At 36.6% G+C, this 21,863-nt stretch overlaps 1 protein-coding gene across 1 annotated transcript in view; it reads right to left on the reverse strand.

Annotated features, from left to right (window-relative positions):
* Nucleotides 1-21,863, reverse strand: part of FBN2 (fibrillin 2) — a 266,506-nt gene that overhangs the window by 49,076 nt on the left and 195,567 nt on the right. Inside the window, exons 28-41 of the mRNA XM_019732405.3 lie at nucleotides 21,210-21,335; nucleotides 20,601-20,723; nucleotides 20,320-20,445; nucleotides 19,856-19,981; nucleotides 18,101-18,223; nucleotides 15,732-15,854; nucleotides 13,891-14,016; nucleotides 9,010-9,132; nucleotides 8,329-8,451; nucleotides 5,055-5,216; nucleotides 4,046-4,114; nucleotides 3,460-3,585; nucleotides 2,225-2,350; nucleotides 656-808 (exon numbers count right to left, since the gene is read on the reverse strand). Of these exons, the coding sequence (XP_019587964.1) occupies nucleotides 656-808; nucleotides 2,225-2,350; nucleotides 3,460-3,585; nucleotides 4,046-4,114; nucleotides 5,055-5,216; nucleotides 8,329-8,451; nucleotides 9,010-9,132; nucleotides 13,891-14,016; nucleotides 15,732-15,854; nucleotides 18,101-18,223; nucleotides 19,856-19,981; nucleotides 20,320-20,445; nucleotides 20,601-20,723; nucleotides 21,210-21,335 (1,755 nt within the window). The remainder of the gene's footprint in view (nucleotides 1-655; nucleotides 809-2,224; nucleotides 2,351-3,459; nucleotides 3,586-4,045; nucleotides 4,115-5,054; nucleotides 5,217-8,328; nucleotides 8,452-9,009; nucleotides 9,133-13,890; nucleotides 14,017-15,731; nucleotides 15,855-18,100; nucleotides 18,224-19,855; nucleotides 19,982-20,319; nucleotides 20,446-20,600; nucleotides 20,724-21,209; nucleotides 21,336-21,863) is intronic.

Here is a 21,863-nt window from a genome sequence, read left to right on the forward strand (position 1 = left end):
AGGTCATAAAAGAACCTGAGTGGGCAACAAGTTTAAGATTTTTACTTTTTGCTCTTGTCTATTATTTTTCAGTTTTTCTTTCAAAAGAATCTGCTTGTGAGAAATATTTTACCATGTAAAGACAAGCTTTATTTCCTGCCTAAAAATTCCAGTTAAGTTTGAGGGGAAAAGAAATGCATGAGGACTACTTTGACAATAAGTTTCTGTTACGTAAAGTTTGCTTTCACATCTATTTTTGCATATTTTTAAATATTGAACTAAAGAAAGAAACTTACTGAACTTGATGGACTTTAAATCACCACATGTTTTTTCCCATCAAAAAATTACACCTTCCAAGTCTAGCACGACACACAGTAGTTGCTCAATAAATATTTGTTTGATGACTAAATGAATAATTAGCCAGCATGGCTTAAGATAATGAATTTAAATGGACCAGTGCAATAAACTAGCTCTTTGACAATGGGGTTTCTTTTCAGGATCCAGACTCCTATTCAACAGATACTTCAGAAATCAGCATTTGAATTCTGGAGAAGGCCGCCTGGGCTTCAGAACTGAGCGTGTCTAGTTTTCGTACACAGTTGCTTTTCCTATAGAGTCACATATATGCGTGTGTCACTGCCTCGACCTTCAGGAGAAGCAGGAGTGGTGTGCTTACCTGTTCCTGGCGTTGGGCATGGTTCACACGGTTTGTTCCAGGCTTTGCCCACATTGTATGTGCAGCAGCACATCCTCTTTGTCACATTAAAAGGCAACTCATTCTCACAAGTGGTTCCGTTGTAGCTTCGGTAGCAAAAGCTTTTTCTCATGTCTACATGTAGAAAAACAAGTAAGTCAACCAATCATATCAGCAAGTAGCTAATAATGAAGCCTAAACACCTGAAGATACCAAACTTTCTCCATTAGTACAACTCTGAAAAATGTCTCGGTCATTTGGAGGTATCTTAAAAGAATTCTTTAAGTTGAACATAAATCATTTTTAGATTAACATCTCTCTTGTTTTTAAGTAAGGAATTTCATTTATAATTTTCTTGGGGAACAAAGTTAATAGATATTTGTTTCTCTACTCAAAGGCATTTTTAAAAAAGTAGTACATATTAAATTTGAAATGTTTTCATTTGTAAAATAATGTCTATAGATGGAACATTAAAATTATTTAAGACTATGTAATTTAATGAAATTTCCTACTTCAGATTCATGCTTTTAAAATGCAACTATATATACCTAGAGGGTATTATGCTAAGTGACATAAGTCAGACAGAGAAACACAAATACCATATGATCTCACTTATATGTGGAATCTAAAGAACAAAATAAATGAACAAACAAAACAGAAACAGACTCATAGACAAAGAGAACAAACTGATGGTTACTATTAATAGATGGTAGGGGGTCTGGGGGCTGGGTGAGAAAGGTGAAGGGATTAAGAAGTACAAATCAGTAGTTACAAAATAGTCACAACGATGTGAAATGCAGTATGGGGAATATAGTCAATAATGTAAAAACTTACCGGGAATATCACTTCATAATTATATAAATGTCTAACCAATATGCTGTACTACTGAAACTAATATAAAATAATACTGAAAGTCAATTATAAAAAATAGTCAGGTGATATAAAGTACAGCATAGGGAATATAGTCAATAATATTGTAATAACTATGTACAGTGTCAGGTGGATAGGGTTGTCACTCTGTCAAGTATATAAATGTCTAACTACTATGTTGTTTTGTATGCCTGAAATAAAAAAGGTCTCATTTTAATAATATGTAATATTTTAATTCAAAAAAAATAAAACATAACTATATATAATAATTTCTTTTTTAAAAATTATAGTTGACATATAATATTATATTAGTTTCAGGTGCACAATGTAGTTATTCTACATTTATATACCTTAGAATGCAGTCACCACATTATCTCTAGTAACCATCTGTTATGGTACAAAGTTACAATGACATTATTGACTATATTTTCTATGTTGCATTATATCCTGTGACTTACTTATGTTATTAACTGGATTAAGGGGTAACAAAAAAATAAATGTAATTACACAGCCAAAGTTCAAAAACATGATGCAGAACCAGAAGTTTATAAGACTTTGAAATACTTAATGATTCCTAAAGATTTCATTTTCAAACTTTATGAATAATAACTCTGAGACATAAATGCCTTCCATGGGAAGCACACAAGTGTGACCTAATTCATCTCAGAGACCTTTACCTACCCATGCAGTTGTGGCCTCCGTTGACCTGCATGTATTCAGGTGGGCAAATGCAGGTGTAATTTCCCAGGGTGTTGTAGCAGGTCCCAGGCCCACACACACCAGGATGCGCGAAACACTCATCAATGTCTAGAGCACAAGAATATCCATTAATTAAGATATTTCCCCCATGAATTTATGTTATTTAAACTACTGAACAATGTGTAAGATAAGTCCCAAAAATCCATATTTTCATAAAATTCAGAATTTAAATTACAGAGAAATGCTCCAAAATATGCATTTATATGACACAAAGTATGTCTTTCTTTAAAAGAAAAAAAAATCCAATATTCAAAAATGAAACTCACCAAATGAAATTTTCCAAAGTGGCAAAAAATAATTTAAATGGCACCTATTTTTTTTTAATTGAGATTTCATATTCTTCAAATGGAATTGCTTTAAAGCCAACTTTCCTCTTATGTCATTTAAAACTGTATTTTAGTGCCAACTTTACACTGAATGCAGTTAGGAGAGTCTTTATAGTTCCTTTCAAATTAGTACTGATTAAGAGACCTAGAAGCAATGTAGATTCTGGTTGTTCTCCTTATTAAATGGTATTTCTTCCAGGTGCATTTATCTAACACGTTGCAAGAGAAAGGTTATAATGGAAATGCTTACATGTTTAAGAAGGCTTCATTCATTCCATAAATGATTATGGAAATTTACTGTACGCCAGGAATTGTAGCTATAAAGAAGTTCCCAGGCTAGTGGGGATACAGGCCCCCATAAAAGGATGACTCCAGTGCCATGCGGTAAGAGGGAAGATGGATGCAAGAAAGGCATCTGCATAATCTTTGCATTTTTTTATAGTGGTCCAACATGAAGTCCAATATTTAAAAATTACTGAAAAATATTAACTGAACAGTTATATTTAAGCTTACCTATTTTCCCTATTTAAAATATAATCCTTATCAATACCGGAATTAATAACACTACATAGTGAATGTTTTTACACTACTCCACAGCTTTCCTCATTTATATTTAATCAACCCATTTACTCAGAGAAAAACAGTAATAAATTACAGCAAATGGGCTGTACATTAATGTATCTGGCAAGGCTGATATGAAAAGAAAAAAGCTATGACTCCGTCTCAACTGATTGTCTGGTAGAGTGTGAGGTTGGAGCCTTCTCCGTTGGCCTGATCAGGAATTTTGTTGGGAATTGTGCTGTTTGTTTTTCAGGTATGAGTTCGCCTCACCTTCACAGATCCGGGTTTCCTCGCTGAGGTAGTAACCCTGTGGGCACTCGCACTGGAAGCTCCCGAAAGTGTTGATGCAGTTTCCCCCTTGGCAGAGACCTGGTAACTCCTGGCATTCATCAATGTCTACACAAGAGGAGACAGCTTGCTTACAAAGAGACCATCACTCAAGACAAGAGTTACCCTGAGAGCTTTCAAACACGGGATCCTGGAGGACCCATAGGCGTCCATGCACCCACGTGAATGCACACCTAGGTGGTGGATTTACTCTGAACATGGATTTTCCTGGCTTTGTCATGGAACTTTGCTGTCATTGGAGGAGAGTGATTGATGAAAACAAGTTGGGGATAATTACAGTTGGCAAAGGGAGTTTCTGTGCAGAACAATCAGCCATCAGATCACTGGAATGGGCCTTCTCTTTCCGACTTACAAGTGGTCACTTCGCATCCTGGTGATGGACTGTCCATCTGTAATTTTGCAAACTCATCTTGTTGGAATTGCTCCACCCTGACATTTCTACCAGCTTTTCTCTAAAGTCAGTTCTTTACCTTGTTTAAATCAGGGTGATAATTACAGCTGCACTCACCTTCTAAGATGATTGTGATGGGGTTAGGTCTGAAGCCCTCACCTCCGGGACACAGGGTGTAATATTCAGCTACAAAATAACAGAAAAGAAGAATTTTGACACCTGCATCCAAGTGGTTGAGACAATGAACAAGCACGAGGCTAACGCCAGGCTCAAAACACACATCCCGAGGGATGTATCTACATTTTCTCTAGTGCTTTTTAAAATACATTTAAAAGTATATTACACTTTACTTGAAATAAGATCATTACCTTCATAAATTAGATAGACAGAGTAACAAAACCATTTGTTTTGTTTTTTCAGATAGTAAATTGTTCTTTTTTTTTTTTTTAAAGTTTATTGGGATGACAATTGTTAGTAAAATTACATAGATTTCAGGTGTACAATTCTGTATTACATCATCTATAAATCGGTAAGGGGGGTGGGGGGTGGGAGATGAGGGTAAGGGGGATCAAATATATGGTGATGGAAGGAGAACTGACTCTGGGTGGTGAAAACCATTTGTTTTTAATTAAAGAAAAACTCCTTCACAGACAATTTATATCAAAACTGTTTTGGCTAGTAAAAAAAATACCCTCAAAAACGTGACAATTCAAAAGTTTCATCTATGCCCATATCACAACGTTGTGTTTAAACTTCAGGCATAGTATGATTGACTTCAGGAATACAACACAGCTATGAACCGGAACTAAAACAACCTCTGAGGAGAACCGGGAATGGCTTAGTTTATCTGTGAGACCGTGGAGAACTGACATTGTCATCATTCATACTGGACTGTGATTAAAAGCTGTTTTTTTCTTTCATCATATCATGAAACACAGCAAGAGAAGAATTCAAATTCCTCTTATATAAATCACGCTTGGCTGGTTTCTGCATAATCCCTGAAAAGTAGTCCAAATTCAAAATTTTGGCCTGTGAGTTTCTCCTGTCCTCAGCACAAGAATAAAATGGCAACTTGTCTTCAGCTACCAGAGTTTGTTCCCTTCCTCTTCTTCAGCTCCATACTCACTGCTGTTGACAGGGGGGCACGTCTCGCAGGGGTTCCCCCAGGCCTTCCCAAGAGAGCAGCAGCAGGAGGAGCGACTCACGCCCACTCCAATCTCCGTGTTGCAGGAAAGACTCCCGTCTCCGCGAGGCCCGAACTTCAGATAGCAGTTGCCCACGCGGTTGTCTGCAGAGCAACACAGGAGCTTAAAATTGCCCTTGCCACAGTGAGAACCCCTTTTTAGAGAAAGGTTACTCAAATTATGAAATTCAAATTCTTGTACATTATTATAAAAGGCTCGTTTTAACCCTCAATGCAAAACAATCTCTTGCATAGTGAAATCACCTTAGTAGAAATTTTAATAAGAATCTAATTTTAATTCAAATTTTTATTCCCTGTTTTCTTGGTTTTGGATGGTCCTATGAATGCAATTAACTGCATGTCAGCTGTCATGTGTGAACCTGAAACATATCCATTTCATAAAAACTGATGCCACATTTCAAACACCTCTCTAATAGGTTCTAGCTTATCATTACTTCTTGTTTTTCTTTTTGTTCTTGCATCATTAAAGCACAATACCTGAAGAAATGTTTGAAAACTTTGACAGCTCATAATTTTGTTGATGAGAGGACAGATCCTTTCTTCGCTCCACAAATGGAAAACATTTTCATTTTTAGGTTTATCAACATATAATTATCAATCCAATGATTTCTTTTTATTTCCATATCACATATTTCCTTCCAATAACCCTTGTCTAACCACCCGCCTTCACATTTGTCTACTTAAGAACCAGGTCAATTAAATTTTGGATATGGAAGAACATAAGAACCTGGGAAGATTCAGGTACTTGTTGTCAAATACGGCATGAATGTCTTCGTACTGACTAACAGACAAGAATACTGTATCTCCTTTGTCTATAGAAATATATTGTTAGGTCATTCTTTGTTAAATTTGAAAAATTTCATCTAAGATATTGGCCTCACAGCCTGGCATTTTGCTTAGATGATCAATTTCACCACCATCTTTAGCATTTAGACTAGAGTGCTAGTCTCTGTTGTATTCATCTGCTGATACATCTAACGATAGCAAAATGTTTCCTACTGTCAATTTTCTTTTCTTTGCCATACTGGCCAGAAAGTAAAAACTTCTGAGTTCTCAACTGTGTTCAATAAATGTTCAAAGAATATTCCAAATATAGTGTGTCCAGCCTTCTTTTATACCTTCTTGAAAGATGATGTAATCCCTTGGGCAACACAATAAGAAAATTGAAGGATGATGCAACAGTGACATTTTCACTATTATGTCATCCTTCCAGGTGATGCCATCATTTTCCACTTTATTATATTAATCTTTGTTTTTAGCATCACTAGGCATAACTGATGAGTAATGATGAAATAAAACCTAGAATAATAAAATGGTTCCAGACAAAGGAAAAATAACATCACTAACTTCTCATAATGTATCTTAGACTTATAAAAGGGTCCAGCGGACTCTTATGGCGTTGAGCTAGAATGAGTTTTTGTTCTTTGGAAAATCTCTAAGACAGAATAAAGCCATGAAGTATCAATCCATATAAAGTTAGAATTGCTCAAAAAAGAAACTCAAAAATGAAGCTGATTACATGCTGACAGTTAATCTGAGTACTACAGCGCTTTTTCTGTAGGGCTGTCCTGGTCTATTCTTCCACCAGCAGGACAGAGGGGCCATGGAGGTGCATGGGACTGACGTTTCCTAATTTCCACAAGTCTATTAGATATAAAGTGGTATTTATGTAATTGTTTTAATTTGTTTCTTTCCAAACTACTAATAGTTTTGGACATTTGTTTATGTTTGTTAACTTGTGGAATACTCTCTTTTATTAGCTGCCTGTTCACAGTCTTTGCTCCAAGGAAGCTTTTAAGAAATACTGAGGCTCCAGTGACTCAATTTCTGGGAGTGAAAGAGACAGCATTATTTGAAGGTTCCAAACGGGATTTTACTGTGCTCCCGGGGTTGAGAACCACTTTGTGATCTGGGCTATTGCTCCTTCTCTGACTCTCTTCCTCATACTGCCAGCCCACCCATCACTCCTGCTACACAGCCTCGTTGCTGTGTCTCCAACACCAGCATTCTCCTGCCACAGGCCCTTTGCACTGGCTGCTCCTTTTCCTTGGAGGTTTCTCCTCACAGAGGTCCAGTTGGATTACTCCCTCCTCAAGGCTCTGACTCCCCCCCATCCTCCAAATAATATAGCACTTCTCCTCCAGCTACTTCCAGTGTCAGCATCTGCTCTTACTATATCTGTCTTCCTGCCACCAGAATGTATACACAAAAGCAGAGAATTTGCTTACTCTGTTGCCTCTCTAGCCATTAGAAGGCACTCAATATTTACTGAACAAATGATTTTGAATGGAAAAATCAGAACTTGGAGTGGCCATAAAGTTTAACTTGAGATAGTCTCTAAAATTTGAAAATAATATAGAAATTGTATATAAATCACAGAGGCAAACATTTCCTCCACCTACTGCCAGACCAAAGGGAAGCGAACGCTGAAGACAGTAGGCAGCTGACTACTGAAACAAGAATTTCCTTCCTTCCTTTCTCTCCCATCCTTCCTTCCCTCCCTCCCTTCTTTTTTTCTTTCTCTCTTTCTTTTATTCTGCCAGGAAACTCTCCAGACCATTTAATCCTTTACATAAACTCTCAGTAAGGTACAGAAACAGGGCTGATGGCAAAAGATGGATACTTCTTTTCTGAAGATCAGAGCTGTCAGGAATGCTGAAGAGAGATTCTGAACTGCCTTCCCCGCTTCTCCCGGATCTCCCAACTTGCTCCACTCCAGTGGTTTGGCTCAAGAAATCCAGTTCTCCAATTCCTTCCTTCTCATCACTTCATTTATTACACTCCTACGTGACCCTTCTCACAGGAAAGAGAAATGTATATTCCATTAGCTCTACCACTTTGGGCTGTGCTGGCCAATGCACGGGACAGGGGGCCAGGCAACTTGGGACTGTGTCTGAGCTCTGCCATCTGTAGGCTCTGAGACCTTGAACAAAGTATTGCACGTCTGCAGGCCCTGGTTCCTACCCCAGTGAGGGGAGGAGGTCAGGGCAAATGCCTCAAAAATTCCTGTTTCCAAACATGACTTGGAAGATAAACATGATAAAAATGACCATACGATTTGGTAATCTAGAGTTTAAGAGAAAGGACTGTTTCGATTGCAAATTAATTGTACCAAACACTCATCACAGTTCATTACCAAAGGGTTTGAATATTCAATTCTATACAGTTTTGTTTGTTTCAGATAGCTTTTACTTACCAACACAACCCACACCTGTAGGGTTCAGCTGGAAATCAGGCGGGCAGTTACACTCATAGCGGCCGGGCGTGTTGACACAGAGGCCGTTTACACAGTTTATGGGATCTGCACATTCATCAATATCTAGGAAAAACATTTAAATACCCACGTTAAGATCTTCACTTTCTCTCGTCACTGCTCCTCCAAAAACTTGGTGGATTTTTTTTTTTTTTGCAAATTAGTATATTAAAGATCATTATGAAGACTTAGCACAATGAAATAAAGATTAAATCCTTGTATATCCCTAAAACATTTTCCATAGATCAATCACATGGTATTTATGATGTCATTTAATATCCTTACTAGATAACTAAATGTTGAATTCTTAATAAAAAATTGTCACTATTGCTTAACTAAAATTATAAATATGAATATACATATATATGCACATATGCATGCACAAACAAAAATACATACAAAGAAATACTTTCCCAGTTTAATGTTCAATATTTAATATTAGGTTGTTTGTATAAAAATGGATTAGTTCCATGGTTAAAAATAAATGCATCAGAATGTAATTTTTCTGTCTCAAAAAGATACATAACCCAAGGTGTAGTTTAGCTAAGCAGAAATTTGAAGAATTTAGCACAAAATATTCATTTGAACTATTAAGAACACAAATAAGCCCTTAATAGGCCGCACCTGTACAGTTCCCTCCTGTTCTGTCCAATTCATAACCATCATCGCAGATACAATGAAACATTCCAGGCAAATTATTACATGTTCCAAAGACACAAATATTCTGGAAGGAGCATTCATCAATATCTGAAAATTAAAAAAAAAAAGTAATCTCTTGTTTCACAAGGAGATTTAAACATTTCTATTTTAATGTGTAACATGAATGAATTTTTCTAATTCCTCAGATACTTTTATGCAGTGAAAAATTTTCTTTTTCTTTGACCAAGTGAATCATGTAAATGACAAGCAACTAATGTTCATCTATGGAACCGAGTTACAGAAATATTATTTTATTTTATTGACAGTATTTTAACTGCCTTGGGTTGTAATATACTTAGACAAAAAAGAATTCACCTAAGGCATAAGAAGTACAAAAATCAAATATGAACATGTCAAAGAAATAAGGTTGTGAAAAATTAAAGATAACAACAAATTCAAAGATTTTAATAATACAGTGGAAACAGAAGATGTTTTTTAAACATCTACAACATACGAAATATACAACATAATATTTTGAATATTAACAATATTGGAAGTATTTAAGTTTAACTTTTTAAAACTTCTTTATTCTGTAATATGATGTTATGATAGTCAATTTTAAACAGGGAAGTAATTTTCCTCTTAAGAGCATGCAATAAAATTAACCATTGCCCCACATGCTTACAAATTTCATTAAAAGAGTTCTGTTGAAGTCAGAAATTTAGTCTATGAAACTCTTCTATGAGGCTTCAACTCAAAAGTCACTAAATGAGAAATCACTCCTCATTAATATGAAAATGAAGGCATCTATGTGTGTATACAGCTGTAGAAAAACAATCTATATTTTTCCTCATAGGAAGAGCATGGACATTTCATACACAAATTACGTCATATTCTGAGAATGCAGACCAGGAATGCCATTTTAGGATAGACTAGGAAAGTCATCCTAAAGCACCGTCTTGAGACAGTTGTACCTGAAGTTTAAAAGTGCCTCCTGGTCAAACATGATAGTTAAAATGAGTTTCAACTATCTTAGATTTAAGGTATGCTTCAAATTGTATTTAAAAGTTCAACTGATGTATAAAAGTGCCTTTTCTTGTGCTGGGGCAATAAACAAAGTTATTCTCTTTATATAAATGAATAAAGATATTAAGCTAGTTTATTATTGAATTGTGTTCATCTATAAGTGGAAAAGGAATTGTGTTCTCAGTACTCTGAGTATGTGTTTTTTACTTGTAAATGAACTTTATTAGAAATAACATCTTTTAAAATAATGTAACAGTTGTGTAAAATAAGGTATTTTAAGAGAATACTGTCTTGTTTTTATCAAATTGATACATGCTTAGAAATTCATAAACAGAAAAGTATTGATAACAAACAGAAAAGATGAAAAACAATCTGTAAAATAAAATGGCAAAAACAAAAATCATTCCAAAATGCTTCCACCCAGAAAGAATTATCATTGATAAACATCATTCCAAATATTTATGGATATTTAGAGTGAAGCTAAAACCATTTATATGCCTCAGATCAAGTTTTCTTTATCATGACAGTTTCTAAAATACTTTCTCATGTTAAGAATTGATGAAAAACACTAAAAACTTATCATTCTTTGGCTTTATGCTAAAATTCAAATATAATTTTTAGATAGTATTAATGGATATTCTACAATGAATGAGAAGAAAATTATCATTCATATATACTTAGTTTCACTTTTTAAATGTGTATGGTATTTACTATAATCTCTACATTATTTAGTACTAGTTCTTTACATAAAAGAATCAATGATGTTTTAACTGCAGCCTCTCCATTTATTTCTTGATTGGTTGTGTTTCATTGCTACGTTTTTTTGTGTTTTTTTTGGTTTTTCCCCAAGAAGGGTGAGCCCACAGGTGTTTTCTTTCTGAATTATTTCATATGTGAGAATATTCCTATTGTGTTTATAATTAACTATGTGCTGAGGTACAAGATTTTTCAGTCAAACATGTCCTCAAAACTTTTGAGCATTTTTCTAGTGTCTTGAATGTTTGTTTTGTACATGACTTGCCAGTTCTATTTAGTGTCTGAAGAATTCTTCTCTATAACTTAAGCCAACAAAAGTAATAAGGCTTAGTCTTTGTCTTATGATTTACCTTTTCTCTGTACATTCAGTTCTTTCTTCTATTTCCGAAAGTGTTCAGTTGTTTAGTACTTTCTTCTGTTCAGTGTTTTGGGGCTCTCCACTTCAGAGACTCCAATTATACTTATGCTTATGGTCTCTGTCTTTTCTTTCATAGTGTTCATTTCTTTCTTCCCCCTTTTTTGTTCACTGTGATTATCTTCTTTGCTGTTTCTATTTAATAGTGCTCTAATTTTTCTGTACTGGTTCTCATTTTGTTTCTCTTGACTCCACAATCTCCCTCTTTGGCTTTTTTTATGGTTTGTTTTTATAATCTCTTTGAACTTGTTCAATTATATTTTATTAAGGTCATCAAGGGCACAATGCACCTATGGGAAATTTGCTTTTGTCTCTTGGGTAGTTTTTTTCTACTCTGGGTGGGTTCTTTACCTGCTTTTTGTATGTTCTTTGGTTGCTGTGTTTCCATAGGATGTCTGCACAGTTGCCCTTGTTCGTTTTCAGTTTGGATTCACATTACTTGGTCAGTTTTTATATACCCTGATAGAGTTTAGACGGAGCTTCCGGACATCCTCCTTTCTTTATCTGGGCTTTATATGGAGGACAGCTGGGGGCATGGGCTTCATTAAAACTTCTATTCTGTTGCCCAAATTTTCATAAGGTGGGACGAGTAAGGAACAGTGTCATAAAGTGGGGGATCAGGAGAAACGTGGCTGGGAAGAGCCACACTGGGCTCTGTGTGCTCTCTGCTGATGAGCCTGGCCTACGTGCTCTCTTCAGACATTATACTAAATAGCTAGTATCTAGATCCAGTCCATCTGAGGTAGTCCTAACCTGTCCCTGACGGGGTCCCTTCAGGTTCTGTACTCTCCCACTTTGGTGGGCAATACTGGGAAATGCCCAACTCCAGCAATTTTTTGGGACTCTGTAGAAATTCTGAGAATTTGTGGTGAGAAGTAGATGCTGAATGGAAAATATTAATCAGAGGGTCAATTCAGAAGGACATATATTTATAATAAGATGGGAAGACATCAAGGAATTACATTAGCAAATTCAGTAGAAACTGTCTAGATGAGCCAGATCTTATAGGAAGAGAGAAGACAAAAATAAGGAGAAACAGGCAGAACCATAAAAGTACATTTTTGGGATCTCAAAAGTTGGCATTTTGCTAAATGGAGCAGAGGGTTTAACTGATGGTGAACTAATGTGAGCTATTCTCCGCTGCCCTGGCAATTAGAATGTCTCTTGGTGGTAATGACACGAGAAAAATCAATAAGTGAAAGACGTACACTAAATAGAAACTACTGAACATCAACTTGGGGGAAGTATGGGAGAACTTTTGGAAGGGCGTAGGCCACAGATAAAAGAATAGAATTATAAAGGGGAAATTCTGTCTTATGTACGAAGAATTAATTTTGAAATTTAATGTTGACAGAAGTGTCTGGCTACTGCTTACTTGTTCCTTTTCCCACTAAATCTTGTCAAGCTGACATGGGTAATAAATCATGTAATTCCATAACCACACTGACTCACATTTTCTACTAACTGGCTTCAGTGCTTACAAGAAACCAGCACTGGGAAAAAATATGAAGCTGACTCTACAGCTGCCTTGCATAAAGTGAATTATATTCTGCCCAATGTAGCAGGTTGATATAGGAGCATGAATGCTTTCAATTTCTAATATCATCTTCCCCAGGGCCTACTATTCATCCTCTTATCTGATTCTCTCAAAATGGATTTTTATGGAAAATCCCATAATCTTTTAGGCATACTTTCTTTCTTCAGTGCCACCTCTATTAGTGGGTCAGAGTTAGGTTCTACTCCAAGCCAACCCAGATTATGCAATTTGGTCTCGTTGGGTTGCTGCTGGTGAAGTGTGTGTGTGTGTGTGTGTGTGTGTGTGTGCATGCTGCTATTTACTATTTCTGTTCATTTGATTAGACACTAGTGTGGGAGAGCCTGGAATCTGGTTTCATTTTATAATCTTTGCCCAGCAGTTAGCTTGAGTTATTTTTTTAAAGGTTTTCTATGAATCACTAATTTTGTTACATCCTTACGGTTTATGAATTGTTTTCAATCTTTTTCCTTTCTCCATTTACCTATTGATGTACTCCCTAAGAACACAAGGATGGCCCAAAAGATATGTAATGTGAACTGAGTCATTAATTTAAAAGAAAATTCAAATTCCTTTTCTTGGAAGGATATCATACTAGTCACGAAGTCCCATTTCTAGGAAAGGGGGATGATGTCATAACTGAGAGGAAGGAAACATCACTGTTAGGCAAAAGGTACAGCCCTTGATGAGTCCCCGAAGAGGACTGCTAGTCCCAGACATACAGACAGCAGACTAAAACATGGAGGCAAATGCCAGAAACGAGCTACTTAGATTTTGACAAACACCTTAAATAGCAGTGATTGGGGTAGGTAGTATATCATATTTTAAAAAGCTGAATAGTTTTTCCACATGTCATTCATTTAGTGATAAAAAAAGAAATGGTTAAAAAAAAAAAAGAGAGAATGAGCCCGACTTCCAACTATTGGCTCTTGGCCAGGAAAACTTCATAAGAGATGAAAGCCGCCTTCCTCATTATTCATTCGGCAAAATAATCCGTGCTTAAACGAATGACTTTTTTATGTGCAGCATGTGCTGTGTATTCTGCTTCCAGGTGGAGCCTGTTCCAGCCCTTTTTGTGGTTTCATTTGCTGTATTTGATCCAACTTGGAAATGAGCTGGAATCCTGGTGACCCACCTTGGCAGGATCTGCTGTCTGAGGCTGGAGTAAAGCCCATCTCACACTCGCAGCGATATGCACCCGGGACGTTGAGGCACTGTCCATTCTCACAGAGATTTATGTTTTCTGCACACTCATCAACATCTGGGGGAGAAGCAAATTACATCTCTATTAAGTTCCAAATCTCATGACACAGTTTTTCCTTGCTCTATAACTAAATCCACTTTACTGGCTGGAGTCAATGCTCATTAACATGAAACAACAATTAATCATAGTCACCTAAATACGGGTATACAACCTGAGAGTGGAGCAATTGAATCTACACCCTAACATTAAATTATAACATGATTAAGAGGAGGAAGGCAGGTGTCTCTTGCATTTGTCTTAGTTCTCTCTAATGCTAATTTGTTGCATTAGTATTATACCAACATCATTTAGATATAACCAAGAGCATTGGTACTAATCTTAAAATGGTGTTAATTCATTTGCAAACGTTATAGTATTTAGAAGAAATAACTCGTTCTTTCACTAATTCAAGCATTTTTAAGCAAATTAGGGACATTCCTTGGGAAACAGGAAAGTCTCTTTCATGTCATTACAATCTTATTAAAATATCCCTATATTTAATTATGCAAATTGGGGTAATTCATAGACTTTAAAGATATTAATTTAATTCCATCTAATGGAAAAGAGAGGAAAGGGCAGAAACTGATGTTTATGGAGGGCCTAATATTTGCCGGATAGCATGCTACTTGTTTGACAGGCACGTTTCATTTAGTTCACCAATCCTGCGAGGTTCAGACAAAAAAGACCTGAAGCTATGAGCAGCCAACTGAGCTGTGGGAGTCCCAGCGAGCTAATCTATGGCTGAGCCAGGATCTAAGTACAGCTGTATCTGACACCAAAGCCATGCCCTTTCCTTCACACCATGGTGCAGAGAATTACTAAGAAAAAAGCAATCCAAGGTTTATAAGTAATAACGCTTTAAAATGGAATAGACATGTTTTCTTAAAGAGGCATTTGAAAATGATGAGTCTGTGTTTTTAGTGTCAACAATTAGAAAAAGAACTAGAGTCTATCTTTTAATTATGGGTTTAAAGTCTGTGCTGAAATTCAACTGAGAAACACCTATCTTACAAACAAACGTATCATACTTTATGTCCAGCAAGATGAACCAGTCTTACATAGGAATAGAATGAATGGATGTTTTATCCTTGAGGAATGTGGACTAAATAGCAGTGAACATTTATTAAGCTCTTATGATGTGTTTTTCTAAGCCCTTTACTTGTATTATCCCATTTAGACCTTTCAATACCATGTGATAAACTGAGATTTTGACAAACACATTAAACAGCAGTGCTTGGGTAAGTCATATATCGTATCTTAAGAAGCTGAATAGTTTTTCCACATGTCATTCGTTTAATGATAAAAAAGAAAAAGAGTGAATAGTGTTATTATTATTAGCATGCCCATTTTAAAATAGGGAAACTACAGCCATACAGGTTAAGTAACGTCCTTGAGGCTACACAGCTAGTGAGCGGCACAGGCAAGGGATGAATCCAAGTGGTCTGATTCAGACCGAGCCTCTGTTTGTAACCAAATAAACAAACAAGAGAAAATGATCATCATTCATAGTAATGGATAGGAATAAATATCATTATTTTAAGACTCTCACCAATATTTTGTAAAAGTTTTCAGGCTTTTGTGTTTAATGTAAGAGAAACGTACATATTCACCTGTAAATTTTTAAACAGGGAGTGACTTCAGCCTCCTTTAACTACAGTTTTCTTCAAATAAGGGAAGCATATAGAGTGTTCCAGAAAAACTATGCCAGAACACACTTCCAGACTCTCACCCACCTGAGCAGGTAAAGCCGTCTCCGGTGAACCCTTCCGAGCAGGCACATCGGTAGGAGCCCGGGGTGTTCACACACTGCGCGTTGATGCTGCACTGGTGGGTTCCATTAGAACACTCGTCCAGATCTGCGTGCCAAGGGAACATAGCAATAAAGCTCAGAAACAAAAATGAAACATTTAAATACTCAGAAAAGTTTTCATTTGTCTCAATTTAAATGTAAACTGGCCAAATGGAATGTGTTTTAGTTGATCTCTAAGGTCACAGTTCTAATTCTCTAAAATGTCAGACCCATAAATCCAAAATGCACAGGCCACAAACATGGGCCAAAAGCATTAATTCAAGCATTCTGTGAGATATCTAATTAACTAGCTTTTTAATAACTCACAGAAAACCAGACCTAGATTTCCTTCTGACTTCTACCAAGGGTGGATTTTTATCACTGGTTCCCTTATCACACACACACACAAAGGTCAATTTTTAAGATAGTACTGAATTTCAGAGCAGGAAAATTAGCATAGATTTTTCAAGTTCACTTTATAGATGAGGTATCTGAGATAAGATTCTTGACCTTACAGAGTCCACTGTCTAGTGGAAAAGACAGATGTTAAACAGAAAATTAAATTAAGTTAAATATTATTGTATGTACCATGGAGAAAATTTACAAGGTGCTATGAGAGAATTAAAAAAAAAAAGTATCAAATTTGGTATGTAGGAACAAGAAAAGCACCACTAAGAAGTAATTTTTAGTTAACTTCAGACATAAATGATGAATAAGAGCCTGCTGAACAGAAGTCGAGTATTCCTTGCAGAGGGAACAGCACATATAAAGACACTGAGGAGAAAAGGAGCTGGTGTGATAAATTAAAGGAGATCAGAGTTACAAAGCACAATGGAAAACACAGGATGATGGAAGATGAAGCTGGAGTGGGAAGTGCTACAGGGTCTTGTAAACCATGGAAGGAAGCTGGATTTTATCCTGGATTCAAGAGATTAAAATGAGGATTGTGAAGACATCAGATCCACGGTTTAAAAGATTTTGTCTGGCTGCTGTGTGAAGGATGGATTTTAGGAGGGCCAGAAAGCGAATGAGAAAACATAAGAGGAGGTTGTTTAGCATCTTGCAGGGGGTGGGAGGAGATACTGAGCGAGAGAATGGTTGAGGCTAGAGCAGGAGAATGGCGATGGAAAGGAGTGAATGGATTCGGATGACATTTTGGAGGAGAGGTGCCTGGACACAAGGAAATAATTGGTATTGGAGGAAGGCTCTTTTGCAATAGTTGATCAGAGTGATAGGTGGACAAGAAGCACACAAAATGGAGGCTGAAAGAGAGGAAAACAGTAGTCAAATGACACTGGAAAAACTGGATGGGGATATGGCTGAAAAGCTGTGAGATGAATGACAGACTGATGGCTGGACCAGAAGTGGTAGCTAGTGGACTTGAAGCCATAAAATATTCCTTAGCAGTTATTTGGAAACTATAATTTAAATTCTATAGTCAGCTCATAAACATTTGGCAAGTATAAAACAATTGAATGGATAGAAAAACATATTCAAATTAACTTATATTATTGGTAAGAGATTTCAAGACTATTTTTTAATACTTACTGTAGGCTTATAAGATTTTAATGAGCAATCATGGGGAGGTCAGTTTAGCTTGCTTTATTTTCTATTTTCAATTGACCCGGATAATTCTTACCAGTTGGAAAAATCCTTTATTTTTAAGGCATGTAAAACACTAAGCAGATTATACAGCACCATGCATGACACCAATGGTAAAATCCAGACCTCTGCCTCATAGTTATACAGACTTATTAAACTCTGGCTCAAGAACTATAAAACTTGGAGAATGGCAACTGCCTTTTCATTCTCCTTTCTTTGAATCAGATCTTTTGGAACCTAACAAAATACTTAGGTTTCTCCGGAAGAAAAATTCGATTTTCTGTTAAGAAGCTAGTACTGACCACTTCCTCTAGACTTAGGTTATCAGAAAAAACCTTTTCATTTCCTTCATTTATTTCCCTGAGTTTTCAATCTCACTGATTACTCAATGAAAAGACTGGGAAAATACATTTGTCCTTTTTCATCATACACCTGTTTGGATTTCTGGGTGCACATCAAATAATTATACTGAAAAACACATTAAAAAGCAATTTCATCATTTATATCAAGGTTCAAGGAAACACATAAACAAGAAGTATCTTGCAGAGAATAATCTGAATAAAGAAATGAAGAAAATCAAAGATAGCCTTTGATCTTCATACAGGAAACAGAAGAGCATGTTCCTATTAAAGTATGTGGGTGAACAACTGTAAAGAAAAGCCTCTAAAAATCTGGTACTTTAGCAAAAGTTATTTATATTCGCAAACTCACCAATGCATTTGATGCCATTTCCAATCCAGCCTTCTCTGCAGCTACATTTGAAGCTCCCTGGGACGTTTAGACATGAGGCGTGCATGTCGCAATTGTGGGCACCAATTTCACATTCATCCACGTCTGAGAAACCATAGTTAATATGAAGAAGATAAAACACAAGCTAATTAATTCTATTTCCAGGTATATTTCTGTGTATGTAAAATTTTAAAGTAAATATGGAAAGATCTAAACCTGTACAGAGGAAATACTAACATATCATTTTGATTTTTAATTTTTGTAGAGTCCAAGATTTGGAAGGTCGTGATCCAAACCAAACAAGCTCTTCCATAGAAGAAATTGCCAGTCTTTTTCCGGTACAAGTGAGATGCAACAGTTGTAGAACCCTGACAGATAGATGTGTCAGCCCCCGTCCACCCTAGGGGCCCTTCTCCCTTCCTAGGCCCAGACAAAACTCCATGTAGAAGGCATCGGATTATCGATGTCAAGAGAAATCTTATTTCCAAAAACAGACTGCTGTTCTTTCTTATTAATACTTGTTACATATTTTTTCATGAAGATAAGAACAAGCTTAACTTTTTAAAATAAGTGTTAGTATATTTCCTTTTTAAATTACATGATCATTTGTCATTTTTAGAAACAATACAATATTTTATAGTTTTTGAAAGCTATCATCTGTTTATTTCAGAATATATAAAAATAGTCACTGGAAATGTTATCTGGAAAATGACTAGAAGCTTTTGCATATATATATATATATATATAGGTATATATGTATATATATATACACACATATATATATCATACATACATTTATACACATAGATATATGTATATATGCATATATGCACATATGTGTATATAAACCATGTGGCTTTGAGTTCCCAAAGCTTTCTAGAACTTTCTAAAATAGAAAGAATAGTCAGTTCCATCCAGCTCAATGATTACATATTGTAGATGTTGAAATCGCTCTCTCTCTCTCTCTCTCTCTCTCTCTCTCTCACACACACACACACAAACTATTGGCTTCACAACAACCCTGCTGGTGGTAAACATTCAGAGTACACCTTTCGTTACTTGCCCTTTCCTGGAAATGTCAGCTTCAAGGCCAGGCTGCAGTCTCAGCCATTCTCCACGGGCCTTGAGCAAACCAAGGCCTTAAATTGAGCAATGAGGAACACCTGGTCCAAAGCAATGACCTTGGGACTTCCTCGCCCCCCCTCCTTTATGCAAAACATTAAAACTACTTAATAGAGAAAGGGAACAAGAGATAAAGTGAGCAAAGAAAGAACAGAGAGAGAGAAAAAAAGACAACTTGGGCAGGGAGAAGAGAGGGCAAAAGCAAATGGAAAGAGGAGAACGAAGAGAGAAAAAGATGGGGGGAGAAAGGAAAGAAAAGGTCTAAATAGAAATCTCGATTAATATTGGTTAGTTTAGAAGAGCTGCAGAAACAAGCAATGAGTGGGATCCCTTCAGGTCTTTGGTGCTTCTCCTTATCTATGTGTCCTATTTGGACAGCAGTCCTACTAGGCAAGTGAATGCTGTCGCAAGGGCCACCAGAAGCACATCAGAACCAGGGACCCAGACTCCACACCCACTCTCTCACTCTGTGTCTGGACCTGCAGCCAACTCTGCGGTGGGGTCACAGCCTAGTGTGGGTACTAGTCTAGGATGTGCCAGCAAACAAATGATGTTAAAGGTTGGCCTCTGAAATATAAGAAGCTGAAACACCGAGGATACACGCTTGAGACGTACCTGTGCATCCTGTGGTCCCCTTCTTCACTGAATAACCCAGCTGACAGTGGCAAATGAAGGATCCCTTGGTGTTCTCACATTCCCCAAACATGCAGATGTTTGAATTTAAGTCACACTCATTCACATCTAGAAAATTTATTTTTAATACCTTGGTTAATACTTGTTCATCCTCGTAATTCAAAAGTTTTCTTTTAAACTGAATAGCCTAATACTGAAATACACAAATAAAATGTAAAATATAATCTATTTGCAAGACACAGTATTGCTGATAAATACACTAACGATTTTTTTCAAATAATTTTTTCTTTGCAGCTTTGACATCTGATACAATGGGTTGAATTTTTCAAATAATGGAAAAAGCCTCTTCTTCTTGTGTCAATATGTGTGTGTGTATAAACGTGCATCTATTTGTGTGTGATAAACATGTCTGTAAATATTTGTCCTGCTTTTATGGTACTACCCACCAATGCATGTTTTCATGTCCATTGAAGCCATGAAGCCATCATAACACAGACAACGATATTCTCCAGGAATGTTGGTACACTGGCCACCATCACAGATATCAGGATTATTTTCACATTCGTCAATATCTGATAATACAAAATTAACATCAAATGAAAACAAGGATGGCTTTTATTAAGCTCCAATATCTTTCTCCGTCTAGTTCCACTCAAAATATCTGGAGTCAGATTTGTGAGATAAAATTCAATAGATGTACAACGTCTGTGCGTTGTCCTTTCTGTACCTGCACACGACCTTCCATCCGGCATCAGAGCATAACCTTCGCTGCAGCTGCACTCATAGCTCCCTTCTGAGTTGGTGCACTGGGTGTCACAGCCTCCGTTCATGATCATACACTCGTCAATATCTGTGAAAACAACATTGCAACCACATTTCTTGTCAGGGCTACTTCCTCAAATAAATAAATAAATAAATAAATAAATAAATAAATAAATAAATAAAAGAGCTTTTCTTCTTTTGAAACTGATAATGCTTAAATAGCTCTGGATTCTTCTCCCCACTATTTGTGATATTGATCATTATACCATTAATGTTTCTTAGTTCTTTTTACTTCCTTTCAGACAGGATTCCATTTGACATGGAGCGCCAGTAACTCAAGATTAAAGAACTCAGAAATATAGTAACTTAGAGGAGTTTAAGGAGTTTTCTATGATAAAAGCAGAGATTCCTTTGCATAACCACCAAACCATGGCATTTTAGAGACCTGTCCCCATTCCTGGATTCATTTTTATGACAAAGGACTCCCATTGACTTCATTACACATTCAGTGCCTGAAGTTGTCCTGGGCGGGTTTGAGCAATCTCAGTTCCAGACCCGCCTGGCCTACCCTCACCTGTACAGCCCTGCCGGTCCGGCGTGGCCTGGTATCCAGGATTACAGGAGCACTGGTAAGTGCCAATCATGTTCACACACTTTCCATTTCTACAGAGATTGTCACTCAGGGAGCATTCATTAATATCTATAAAAAATACACAGAATTAATGGCTTACACAATAACAGTATCACTTAAACTACCAAGAACATGCTGCACTAGAGCAGTGGTCTCCAGAAGGCTTTGTGTACTTTGGGGGAAGTAAGATAAGCTCTCGGGGCATTAAAAGAAAATGCTGGAATCTATACTTCTCTTATTTCTATGTGCAACAGTGCTATCCAGTAGACCTTTCTACATCGACGGGACTCTTCCATGTTTATGCTGCCCAGTACTTGAAACATGGCTAATATGACTAAGGAATTGAATTTTTAATGTTATTTAATTTTAATTAACTTTAAATAGCCACATGTGGCTAGTGCCCGTCACACTAGACCACACACGTCTAGCACATGCCAGAAATGAAGCTTGCTAATATTTCATATATGAATTTACATTGGCACACTCAGCTGGTCCTTCTCACACAGCCAATTGTTGCCTAAATAACTAATGTTTCCTGGAGGAAGATGGCTGTTTCCACAAAACAGAGTGGCTAATTACAGGTGCCTCATTTCCCTG

Source organism: Rhinolophus sinicus, chromosome 3 (assembly GCF_057876585.1).
Source record: "Rhinolophus sinicus isolate RSI-liver-muscle chromosome 3, RSI-T2T, whole genome shotgun sequence".
NCBI classification, from domain to species: domain Eukaryota; kingdom Metazoa; phylum Chordata; class Mammalia; order Chiroptera; family Rhinolophidae; genus Rhinolophus; species Rhinolophus sinicus.